Source organism: Mastigoproctus giganteus, chromosome 10 (assembly GCF_048544385.1).
Source record: "Mastigoproctus giganteus isolate SK-2022 chromosome 10, ASM4854438v1, whole genome shotgun sequence".
Classification (NCBI taxonomy): Eukaryota; Metazoa; Arthropoda; class Arachnida; order Uropygi; family Thelyphonidae; genus Mastigoproctus; species Mastigoproctus giganteus.
Window position 1 is genome coordinate 115,859,151 of NC_143584.1, and position 13,514 is coordinate 115,872,664.

Below are 13,514 nucleotides of genomic sequence, written 5' to 3' on the forward strand. Positions count from 1 at the left end.
AACTTTGTTTCTTCCATCCTTACTGGTGATAAATCATAGCTGTATGGCTATAGGCTGGAAACAAAGGCCCCGAGTCTCCTTAATGGAAGATTCCTTCTTCTCCAAGATGGAGAAGTCTTCATCATCTTTTCCAAGGTGGCCCAAAAAAATCAAGACATTCTCAATCAAATGTGAAGATAATGCTTACATTTTTGACTTGCAGGGTGTTTTTCATTATGAATTTGTTCTGCACAGTTAAGCAAGTGAACTAGGAATACTATAAAACAGTTCTACATGACTGCACAATGCTCTCAGGACTAAAGCTGTTTGTAAAGTGGGCCTCAAAGAATTACCACTTGTATCGTGACACTACCCCTGCACACTTTCCATTCAAGAATTTTTTTGTGAAGCACTCTGTCACTGTGGTTCCCCAAATTCATCATACTTATCAGATTTAGAAAAAAAATCACTTCCTGTGATTTTTTTCCCCTTTTTCCAAGCTTCAAGTTCCCTTGAAGGCTAGATTTGCAATGACTGAGGAAATAATCAGAATGTGGCATAGGAATAATTAATAATTCAAAAAAAGCCAATCAGGAATGTTAAAGTTGCAGAAGTGTTGGAAGCAGTCTCCATGAGGGGAAATATATAAGAAGAGCCAGTAAGTTTCTCATTTACCAAATATTAGTTCAGTCTCCAAACTTAAAATCTTTATTTTTAATATTTAATTATTACTAATTTTTATTTAAAAAATTTTTAAATGTAAATTTGTAAATTAAAACTGGTATAATGAATTTCACAGTTAAACAGTACTGTGCCATGTACAAGAGTTGTTGCAAATTGCTACTTGCATAGAAGCAAAAAAAATTTAAAAAATTAAACTACCAATGAAAAAACTGTTTAAATAAGAATATTCCAATAAACAAGCAAAGAGCTGCACTTACACAGGAAAGCAGAGCAGCCCAATATCCTGAGTAAAGTATGGCACAATTGCTTGCCTGGAAACATGCAAGGAAATCACCCATGGCACCAACGGGCAAAACAGAGTTACCCACAGAGAAGAATTATGGAAAACAACAGAAATTCTTCAAGGTGGCCCATGCCTCTTTGAAGAAGCAGCCACTGTGGTTCTCCTAATTTTCTAACATTTCTTTTTTGTGGGTGTCTATACTTGTCCATTAGGCTGCGGTAGTGGGAATTTCTTTGAATGCTCCAAATCAGCAGTTGCACCATACTTTACTCAAGATCACTGTGCTTCACTCAGGTCAATGTTTCCCTTAGTGAGTGTAGACCCTTTCTTGTTTATTTTGGTATTTATTTTTACTTTTCACTAATTAGTTTTATTTTTGCTGGTATGCAGGTAGCAGCTAGTACCTCTAAAACATTACTTGTTGCAACCTTCAGAAATTCCAATGTGCGGCACAACAGAGTTTAATTGTAATTGTGTAACTCATTAATCTGTAAAATTTAATAAAATAAATATGCCATTTTTTGTCTTTCAACCCAAAAAAATAAATAATAAATGATATATAATACCCTTAACCATGAGCTTGCTCTTTGATTTTCTTTATTTATTTTTTATTATTTTTTATATGCCCACTATAGGATTAAATGGTTTATAATTATTAAAAATCATATAGTCAACAGTAAATAACTAAAAATCTATAATTCTTAGAAGAAAAAAATAAATTAAAATGGTTTGCATATGCTTCTTTATTTGATAGTGGGTATACATTTATTTAACCAATTTATTGCATTTATTGACAGTTGATGAAATCATGCATGGGATGTTACCAAATTTGTAACACATTTTCACCTTATTCAACAGGGCATTACAATTTTTAATACATAAAATATCATGAAATATGGCAAAAAATCATCTTTGAAAGCACTTTGAGTAATTTCAGAGTATTAAAAAAAATAATAAAAAAAAACAGATGGATGGTCAAAATTGGCCCATCTCCCCAAGGCATTTTTTTTTATTGAGGATTCCAAAAATTTATTTCCAATCATAGTGCCAACCAGTGACAACAGTGTAACACGTTCAATTTTTTCTAGTTTCAAAATCAAAGGAAAAAAAAAAAAAAAAAATATATATATATATACTGTGTTCTTATTGAAGATTATAAAAATGATATCTGGTAAAGTTTACAGTATTAGGTATTTGTCAGTTGTGCAACGTTAATGCTATTGTACATAGGGCAATTAGACATTATACGTGCGTGAAATTATATTGGTCAATTTTATTTAATTAAATGGTATTTATCTGTAGGGAATTAGGTGTATATGGACCAAGCTACCAAGTTAGTAAAAGTAAACTAGCTTTAGCCTGGGTGGCCTATATAACTTTATATTAAAGAAATGGAAATAAAAATAAAATAAATATAAAATGATGCTAAAAAATGAAAATATCAATAAAAATGATAATAAACAATGAAAATTGCAAAAAAGCAAATAGCATTCCCTCACTTGGCCATTTGTCTGCTACTTCATCGGGGGCTTTGAGCAGATCGATAGCCAGACTAAAGGAATGTCTCATACCTACCCGTTTCTGTTGTCTCCATACCAGTTTTACTAGTTATTAATTTTTAAATGATAGTATTAAAATTAAAATTAATAGAAATTAAATGTGACCACCACAGAACAAGAAGGAAGGAAGAACCTTTCTCATTTATTCTGATACATACCCGCTGGGCTTTGTGTCACCTATCCCAGTTTGCTGTTTCTGACACTACATTTGCAAAATTTAAAAAATTTACGAAAATTGAATTAAACATTATCTATTCATATTTAATTTCTATTAATTTTAATTTTAATACTATCACTTTTTAAGCATTTGCTATTTTATTATTAGTACTATTATTAAAAGTTTTGCCAGTTATTAAAAATTAATAACTGGCAAAACTGGTATGGGGACAACAGAAACGGTAGGTATGAGACATTCCTTTAGTCTGGCTATCGATCTGCTCAAAGCCCCCGATGAAGTAGCAGACAGATGGCGAAGTGAGGGAATGTTATTTGCTTTTTGCACCCAGGCTAAAGCTAGTTTACTTTTACTAACTTGGTAGCTTGGTCCATATACACCTAATTCCCTACAGATAAATACCATTTAATTAAATAAAATCAACCAATATATATATATATATATATATATATATATTAAAAAGATTTAATATATTTTTTTAAGTTCCTGCTTTACCAATTCACTGAGTCTTGCTATTGAAGTAGGAAAGAAGCAAAGCCAGTTTGGAGGGAAGTCATAATGATCAGTAACAATTCTGAATAAAATCTGGGAACATTACATTCATTCAAACACAAACTTATCTGAATATGGAGTAAATAAGTTAATATTAAAAAGAGAATTATGGCCAAGATTTAATTTAGCTTCTCAGAATATGTTTAATATCTCTGACACTAAAAAGAACACTTACCAAGTAGTTGTGCTTGACTTGCAATCATTGCAGCTGGAGTCTGGCTAGTAATCAGCTGTGGTGTTGAAGTTAAATGTTTAAGTTGTGCATTTGTCAGAACTTGTGCAGTGGTAGGTCCAGTAGATGCAGGAGATGGAAGTATTGGGGACTTGGGCTGTAAGGCTGCTTGTGGCATTAACTATAATAAATGTGGAATATGAGGGCAAAACTCAAACAAAAAGAAAAGAAATTGATTTTATCATTATCAATTTATTAATACTATTCATTATTACCTGCAGAATGAAATTTTTAATTTCATTGCCTATAAAGTGTAAAAAAAAAAAAAAAAAAAGCAGGGACAAAAATAAAATATTATTGAAATATTAAAACAAGTATAACTTAACTATGTATTTATTTTTATTCTTTGCTCATTGAATATTCAAAGATACAGGCACTCCCCAGCTTACGTAATACAGGCAACCCCCACATAACACGGTAATTCTACAACACGGTTTCACTCTAACACGATTGATAAATTGTGACAATCCTTGCAATCCTTGGTACTTATATAACAAGGTTTCGCTCTAACACAGTTTGAGAATTGCGGGAAAACTCGCATAACACAGTATTTTTGAGCTTTTGTGCTGGGAAAACCCTGCTATTATGTTAGATGTAATGTTCAACGTTTCCATTCCTTTTTGTGAATCCCTGCAGTTGACTCACTAGTCATTATCACCTTCATAGTATTTTTCTAAAGCACATTTCTGGAGGTCACTACCATAAAACAATAAAAACAATTTGCAGTTTCCGGTTTATCGGGCTTTTCTGTTAGTGTAATCAATTATAAACAGGTAGTAAACTCGATCTTCTTCTTGCATTTGCAATAGTACCGATAGCTGGAATTCTGTGGGTTTTCACATACGATGAACTGTGTTTCCCCTTCCATGAAATATTCAATCATAAAAAAAAACATAAATAAATTTTCAGAAACTCATTACTCCGTATCTCACTTGTGCATATCATGTTTGTTGCAACTTTGTGCGTGCCATGTTCTTTGTTATTAATTGTTTATCATTTTTATTGTTTTAAATTTTACAACCAAAAAAAAAAGTCAGTGAACATAAATATCAATTAGTATGTACATATTACAGTACGTATTAATAAATTTATTTTTATTTTGCTAACAGGAAAATATTCTTCCGATTTTCGAGTATCATTTAAAGCAGGAGTCCACTATATTTTGTTGGGAGATCCCCTGGTTAGGTTCTGTGCTATTGAACTTGTGCTTGCTTGAGACCATAAAAAATTGACTTCGAAGAGTGCAGTTCGTGACTTTTAAAGAGAGCAGAAGATACATGATATCTAGATGCTGCAGAAGAGATTGTGCTTAGCAGCAATGAAGAGGAGGGAAATTAAATGAACGTACATTATCTGACATATAAGTATCACAGTTGGTAAGGTAAGAGGTTTGTACAGTTATTACTATTTACGTTACTACTATTATAAAAAGCCGGCCGGGATAGCCGGGTGGGTAAAGTGCCTACCTGGCAACCCAAAGGTCGCAGGTTCGAATCCCGCTTCGGGCTTGGATCAAAGTAATGCAAAAACCTTGGGAGGTGCATTATGGCCACAGAAGCCGATGCGCCAAGCCCGAAGCGGGATTCGAACCGCGACCTTTGGGTTGCCAGGTAGGGTATTTGTATAGTAATAATAATTACTATACAAATTAAGTTTCCGATAGTTATTAAAAAGAGGGTGTATTTTTGTTAGCTTTTAGAACGTAAACCCCCCTTTTGTACTGGTTCTTAGTCCTGTATAACACGGTTTCATATTACACAAGGTTTTGTAGGAACCAAACTACCGTGTTATACAAGGGTTACCTGTATTCAACTTTACATAAGTTTTTGCCGGCCGGTGCAGACTTAAAAAAATTCCGTTATAAGAATCAATTTTGAAAGCCTTTGTGATATTTTTCTAAAACACATTTCTGGAGGTCACTACCAGAAAACAATAAAAACAATTTGCACTTTTTGGTTTATTGGGCTTTTCTGTTAGAGTAATCTGTTATAAATGGGCAGTAAACTTGATCTTATTATATTTGCGATAATACCGATAACTGGAATTCTGTGGGTTTTTACGTTATTATGGTGAAATGTGTTTCACCTTCCTCTTCAATCATATAAAAAACAAATAAATTTTCAGAATATTCTCTTCATTCCTATTTGCTTATTACAATGGTGAAGGGAAAGGGACCAATGGAAAGTGCAAGTGGTGGCAGTGCTAGGAAATGAAACAAAACTGATTTAGAAATGAAGATGATTAATTAAGGAGTATGAAGCAGGTTGTTGTTGTTGGATTTGAGTTTTTTGGCACAAGGGTCTCTTGGGCCATATTGTGCCTGTTCATGATTTGCTTGTCACTATGATCACAGTCTATTATACAGATTTATGTGTTTCAAATAATTAAACAGTTCCTCGAAATTTGCTTCATTGCCAAGAATATGTAATAAGTTTAAGGGTTCCTGTAAGCTGGATAGGGAAATAAAACTTATTTTCTAACTGTTGAATATTGGGGACATTCAATGAGGATGTGTTTTATTGTTAGCTGCAACTGGCAAAAGAAACACTGAGGAGGATTCTCTTCCATAAGCAAATACAGGTGAGTTGGATGCGAATGACTGATGCGGGGCCTTGCCAGAATCACTTTTTGTCACCTACTTCTCCTGGAACTAGATGTCCACAATTGTGGCTCTTTTTTTTATCTGCAGCAGTTTATTATTGATTTGAGTTTTCCAAAGGTGAGACCATTGTTTCCTGCATGTTGTTTTAATGATAGATTTGTAATCAGTGTAGGGCACTTTTAGTTGACTGGAAGATCCAGTGTTGGGATGTTTAGCAGCATCATCCACATGTTCATTACCTGGGATGCCAACATGACCAGGGATCCAGCAGAAGGTAACCTTCTGATTGGCTGTTTGATAGCAAAATAACTTAGATCGGATCTCTTTAAGAATGGGGTGAGAGGAAGAAAAGGTAGATTGAATGGCAGTGATTGTACTTAATGAGTCTGTATATATCAAAAGTTGCTTGATATGGTAGTTGTTTATATTATTTAGAGCCAGTTTTATTGCGAATAATTCTGCAGTGTAGATACTGCATTCAATAGAAAGAGACACAGCTACTAAGAAGGTGGTAGAAACTGCTGCAGCACCTACAGCTATATTTGTTTTGGAGCCATCAGTATAGATATCTATTTTTTCTGAGTTTTCCAAAGAATGCGATTTATGGAACTGCTGAAAATTTGTATTAGCCAGGGAGGTCTTCCCCCATCTTAAAAAGAAATTGTCACAGAGAGGAACGAATTCAGCCCAGGGAGGTTCAGGAGTAGCAAGGTCTTAGAAAACATTCTGAAAATTAATGTTCCAGTTGATCATGAGCTCTTGCAGTCAAAGCCCTGCTAGGCAATTCTCATTAGGTTTATTATGATATTATTATTATAACTAGCCAACTAGTGCCAACTAACTGGTGCACCATAAGCCTGAGGCTTATGGTGCACCAGTTAAAAAAAATTTCCGAGTTACCCTGTGAGAGAGAGAGAGAGAGAGAGAGAGAGAGAGAGAGAGAGAGAGAGAGAGAGAGAAGTAGAAGGGAATCACCAAGAAATAGAAGAATGATGATATCCAGCTCAGGACCCTGGGTGTGCCAAGCCCATACTCACCAGATGTGAGCCCCTGGGGTTTAGCATGGTGTATTGAGGGTCAAACAAGTGCTGCCAGCTAGGATGTGATGGAATACTTTTAATCTTTAGTGCATAGGTACACAATAAGGATTTTCTCCTTGGATGCAGTGGAGGTTCATTTGCCTCAATATACAGGCTGTGGACTGGAGATGTTCTGAAGGCCTCCAGAGCTATTCTGAGAGCACTGTGCTGAATGGTGTTCAGACGCAATAGAGAGCTTTTCCTAGCGGAGTTGTAGACAGGTGATCCATAATCCAAGCACGACCGAATTAAGGATCTGTAGAGATGTAAGAGGGAGCTTCTGTCAGCACCCCAGGGCATAGCTCTTAGGATGTTCGGTTTTTTAAGACATGTAGTTCGACGGTAAGATATATGGGAGCAAAGTTAAGTTTATTATCAAAATACAATCCCAACAGACGTAAATTGTTGGTGACAGGAATCAGACTGTTTTTTTTAAAATATTTCTGGATGCGGATGTAGTTTACATTTTTTTACAAAAATGAATTGCAGTGGATTTTTTTCTGCTAAAGAATAACCATTCTGTAGTGTCCACGATTCTATTTTAGTTATGGAAATTTGAAGCTGTCTTTCAATGGTCTTCATAGTTTGGGATTGACAAGAGATAATGAGGTTGACAAGAGATAATGAGGTGATCAGCCAACAAGTACGATTCTACTGTTTTGGCACTTCCCGTGTGATGTTTGTAATTCTTACTGCAAATAATGTTGGACTGAGAATGGAACCCTGCGGTACACCCTCCTCTTGTTCAAATGATTTGGAAAAATTATTCATGTGTCTTATCTGAAACGTTCTGTTACGCAGAAAGTTTTGTATAAATTGAGGTGGCGCCTCCTTAGCCAGGTGGGAAGGAGCAGCAGTGCGTAGCACACGCTTCTTGATTAGACCGGGGTTCGAGCCCGTCACCACCAAATACGGAGCATGCGGAAAGGTCAGGGAATGACCACCGCACCGGAGCAATATGGCCTTAGTTGCTAATGCTCCTAAAAACCAAAATAACAACAACAACAACAATAAATTGAGGTAACTGACCTTTCAAGTTGAAAGTGTGAAGATCTTTAATTACACCATATCGCCAGGTGGTATCAAAGGCTTTCTCAATATCAAGATTAATCATGACTAGATGTTCTCTCCTTATGAAGGCATTATGGATGTTTGCTTCTGCTTTTATAATCACATCTAGTGTGGACCAGTTCTTTTGAAACCCATACTGGCTACTGTTTAGTAAGTTGTTTGTTTCCAAGAACCACGTTAGCCACTTGTGGACCATTTTTTCCATGATGTTTCCTAAACAACTGGTCAGTGAAATCGGCCTGTACTTATGCGGAAAGGTACGATCCTTTCCTGGCTTCAGGACGGCTAGAACAATTGAGTGACACAAGGAGAGTGGGTAAGTATTTTCTAAGAAAATTCAGTTGTAATATTTTAATAATGTTCTTTTTGCTCTGTTGTCACATTGTTTTAACATTATATAATAGACCCCATCTAGACCAGAACTGGTTGTTTTATTGAGTACCCCTAGAAATTCTGTTAATGTGAATGGCTGGTTGTATGAGTGTAAAACTGTCATAGAAAAATTAATCTTATGCTGTTCTGCAGATTCATTGAAATATTGGATTATAGGTGGATATTGTTGATATGCTGGCAAATGATTCCGCTAAAGCATTTGCTATTTCCCTCGGTGATGACAACTCTTTCCCTTCTCAATTTAGTATTGTAGCTAGGGACTGAACATATCTGCCATTGAATGTTTGTATTTTCCTCCAGATGATTCTGCTATCTGTGTCCTTGTTTATTATTATTATTATTATTATTAGCCCTTTTGTGCAAGGAAGCCTGAGGTTTATGCTGCACTGGCCAAAAAAAATTTCCGAGTTACCCTGAGAGAGAGAGAGAGAGAGAGAGTAGAAAGGAATCACCAAAAAAGAGAAGAATAATGATATCCAGCTCAGGAACCTGGGTGTGCCAAGCCCATACTCACCAGATGTGAGCTCCTGAGGAAAAGCTAGTCCAGGCATCTTTCTTTGCTTTTCTTCTTATTTGGCAGAACTTGGCTTTCAATCTTTTGAAGTCGATTAGGTTATTAGTTGTGGGGAATTTACGAAATAAATTCCAAGCTCTATTTTTTTCCTGTTTAGCACGTGTACAATCGTGATTCCACCAGTAGTTACTGTGTTTCCGTTTCCCCGGTAAAAAGTTAGGTATTGCAGTTGTAGCAGATAGTAATATTTGACTAGTAATATGTTCAGTGACGTTTTCTATGCGCTGGGATTGGATTATTTTATCATCTAACTGAACACGAGAGGCATATTCACTCCAGTGTGCCCTACCAAAATTCCAAATGGTGTGACGTGGTGAAGGGGAATTTGCTCGTATTTGGAGCTTGCAGAGAATTGGCAGGTGATCACTGTTCAATGGGTTTTCAAGAACAGACCACTCCATAATAGTATATATGGAAGGAGAACAGATTGAGAGATCTATTGTACTCGTGGATTCTGTCGAAAAATGAATATAGGTTGGCTCGCCAGTGTTTAAAAGGGTGAGTTGATAAGCATCAAGAAAGGATTCTATTAGGTTACCTATCTTGTCAATTGTTGGCGATCCCGACAGCAAATGATGCACATTGAAGTCTCCGAGCAAGCAGAACGGGGAGATGGTAGCTGGTCTATTAGATTTTCTAGGTCATCTGAAGAGAATGAGAAATTAGGAGGAATATATATTGATACTATTGTAAGAGTAATGCCAATTACAATGTGCACTGCCACTGCTTCAAAAGGAGCCTGAAGAGCAATATGTTTTGATGGAATGTTGTTTCTAACAAGAATCGCCACTCCTCCACGGGCTGGCGAGTCAATACTCCTATCTCATCTGAAGATGGTGTAATTTTTAATGGTAGGACACACTTGTGCATTTAAGTAAGTTTCCTGCAGGGATATACCTGCTGGTTCATAGCAGTCAATGAGATCATATAAATCGTCTTTTGTGTGAAAGCCTTCCTTGGAGGAATCTTTCCATTACGTGGTTTTGTTGTCTATTTTTGTTTCTGACCGCTTTTTAGTCGAGACTTGCTTACATCAATCCAATTTCGCTTTGTCTTTCTTTAGAAAGTAGGGACGTGTGACGTCCATCTCATCAGTCGCATGAAGTTCTAATATACCCTCATCTAATTCATTGTGTTGGTCAACATCCATTTCCGTTGAAACTGGTGGGTTCAGTACCTTACTTTCTGCCACTTTTGGTTTTGCTGTTGGAGGCACGTCGGCTGGAATTGTAATTGGGCGTTACTGGCTTGTTCAGTTTTTTGTTGTGAAGGGCAGTGTTTGGAAGCAGAGAACATGGAACGTGCCCAATCAGTGATGGATATATTTGGACGAACTGTAACATCTGTTTGAATACCTACTGATTGAAATTGTTTAGCAGCATGACATATGTACGCTTTGGTTCTGTTTTGAGTATTTGTCTTCTTGCCTCTGAGTATATGACTTTATTCTCAACTTTATATTTTCGGATGTTTTTCCCTTGTTTCCATAATTCGCATATTTTGGAAAAACCCGTGTGATTACCCTTACAGTGGGCAATGAGAAGTATCAGTAGAAGAATTCAGATTGATTATGGTTCTTTGATCCACAATTAGGACATACTGCCTCACCTCTACATGCAGTTTGGGAGTGTCCATACATGCAGTTTGGGAGTGTCCATATTTTTGGCACTTATAGCACCTGATTGGGTTTGGGATGTAAGGATGGACACAGCAATGAAGATAGCCTGCTTTAACAGATGTTGATGGGATAGGAGAGCTAAAAGTGAGGATTATACTCCTTGTGGGTACAAGAATACCATCTTTCTGAGTCAGGATTCCCCTTGCTTGGATTACTTTTTGTTCACAAAGTTCTTAGACTATTTTCTCCTCTGATACATTTAATAAGTCCCATTCTGCAATTACTCCCTTTGGGGAGTTTAGGGTGGCATGGGGAGTAACTTTTATTGGTTGTCCACCAAAGGTAGTCAGCTTTATACCTTTGCAGAATGTTGGGATTTCGTGGTCTCTACCAGAATATCCCCAGACTGGAGTTGCCTTACCATTTTCGGTGAGCCTGCAGCAGACTCAATACATTTCTGAACAAGGAAAGGTGATAACTTACTCAGAGACTGGTCTGAGAGAGAGAGAGATTTGTTTGTTATTGTTTGTTATTTGGTTTTTAGGAGCATTAGCAACTAAGGCCATATTGCTCCGGGATATGCGGTGGTCATTCCTTGACCTTTCCGCATACTCCGTATTTGGTGGTGACGGGCTCGAACCCCGGTCTAATCAAGAAGCATGTGCTACGCACTGCTGCTCCTTCCCACCTGGCTACGGAGGCGCCCAGAGAGAGAGAGAGAGTGCAGAATGAGGAATGATGGCATCTCCTCTTGAGGGGTTCTCAACCTCTTGGGTTGAGAGAAGTCATTTTCATTGTCATTTGTGTCTCATCTTGAGCTCAATGGCTCCAAAGGTGGATACATATTGTTATCGATCTTTGCTCTTTTCAGCTCTGGGAGAGTGGATTTCTTCTCCCAGGTTACTGGTCCCGCCACGGGGAGGCAGGAGCAGTGCCGCTAGAGTGACCAAGCAGTATAAAAGTTAATATATTAATTTAAGGGGGGGGAAAAAAAAAAAAAAGAAGAAAGGTGTTTTTTGTTTCTTAAACTTGCTTATGATTTGTAGGACTAAGTTGCCTATTAATAGAAAGGTAAGAAAACTTTTATAACTGAAACAAAACTTTTTGAGAAAATGCTCTAGAAATCACTCAGGAAATCGCTTGATCACTATAACGCTTGGCACTTGGGCCAGTACGAAGCAGGACAAAGTTTGCCATCTATTGCACAGAATTAGGTCTCGCTGCTTCAATAGTGAATACTATTTTAAGTGACAGTGAGCGTATAAAAGAACATGCTAAAGGATCAATGCATTTAAGATCTACAGTGATCACAAAACAACATTCAGGTGCTATATTGAAGATGGAAAAGCTATTAATAATATGGATGGAAAATCAGATTCAGAAGCAAGTGCCCCTGAGTCCAATGGCCATTCAAGCAAAAGCAAGAAGTATTTATGAAGATATTAAGGATCATCATCATCATCATCATCAGCCATTTTCAATCCACTGCAGGATGAAGGCCTCTCCAGCAACTTTCCAGTTCCTTCTGTTTTGAGCACTGGCCATCCATTTACTACTCAAAAACTCATGAATTTCATCTATCCATCTCCGCCTTTGTCTTCCAGGTTTTCTTCTAGCTCCTCTTGGGTACCATTCTGTTATTTTCTTAGTCCATCTGTCATCATGTCTTCGAGCTATGTGTCCTGCCCAAGACCATTTTAGTTCTTTAGTTTTGATAAGAATGTCCTTTACTTGAGTTTGCTGCCTAATCCATGTGTTTCTCTTCTTATCTAACAGTCTGATTCCCAATATAATTCGTTCCATTCTTCGCTGTGTAGTTCTTAGCTTCTCTTCCATTCTTTTGGTGAGTGCCCAAGTTTCACTTCCATAAGTCATGGTGGGGAGTATACATTGATTCATTATTTTACGTTTCAGACAAATTGGGATATTGCTCTTCAGTATGTGACTATATTTCCTGAATGCTATCCATCCAAAATTTATTCTTCTCTTGACTTCCAGCCATTTATCATTATTACAGCTAATAACTTGTCCCAGATAAGTATATGTCTCCACCTTTTCAATTACTGCTCCTTCAATCATTATTTCCCTTTCTGTGGCATACTTGTTCATCATTACTTTTGTTTTAGCCATATTCATCTTTAGTCCAAAATCCTTACTAACTGTGCATAACTGATTAAGATTTTCCTCTAATTCTTTGGGAATATTAAGGATAAGTATGACAAACCCCAAGCCAAGTTAGTGGCAAGCAATGTGTGATTTAACAATTTAAAGCATTGCACTGGTTTCCAAAACATTAAAGAATATGGTGAAGTCACCAGTGTCAATTCTGCAGCTGCAGAGAAATTTTGGGATGTGTTTGAAAAAACCCCTTCTAAATCTGCACAGTCCTCAAACTTCTGCAGTGGTGTGCTTATCAGCTGGAGAGTTAATTCTGGCAAAGATGATTGAAAGGTAAAACTTGCTGACGTTATGCCTGTCTCCTCTCTCTTATTGTAATTTTGTACACTTTTGTAATTTTTCCTGCGCATGAGATAAAAAAATTGAACAAATAATTCTATTTACATGATCGTCAAACATTTCTTTTTTAATTCAATCAAATTCAGCATGCATAGTTGCAAGTGCTGCATAAGCATTTAGGGAATTCCAACTCATGTAAAATTCAATTTACATAGAGTTCTGGGAACGCAATCCTTACGTAAGTCGGGCAGTGGCT

At 36.7% G+C, this 13,514-nt stretch overlaps 1 protein-coding gene across 8 annotated transcripts in view; it reads right to left on the reverse strand.

The window, feature by feature from the left end:
- Window positions 1-13,514, reverse strand: part of LOC150079243 (uncharacterized) — a 575,463-nt gene that overhangs the window by 203,794 nt on the left and 358,155 nt on the right. For all 8 annotated transcript variants that reach the window (XM_090383519.1, XM_090383513.1, XM_090383518.1 and 5 more), the window contains one exon: window positions 3,408-3,585. In XM_090383519.1, the coding sequence (XP_090239645.1) occupies window positions 3,408-3,585 (178 nt within the window). The remainder of the gene's footprint in view (window positions 1-3,407; window positions 3,586-13,514) is intronic.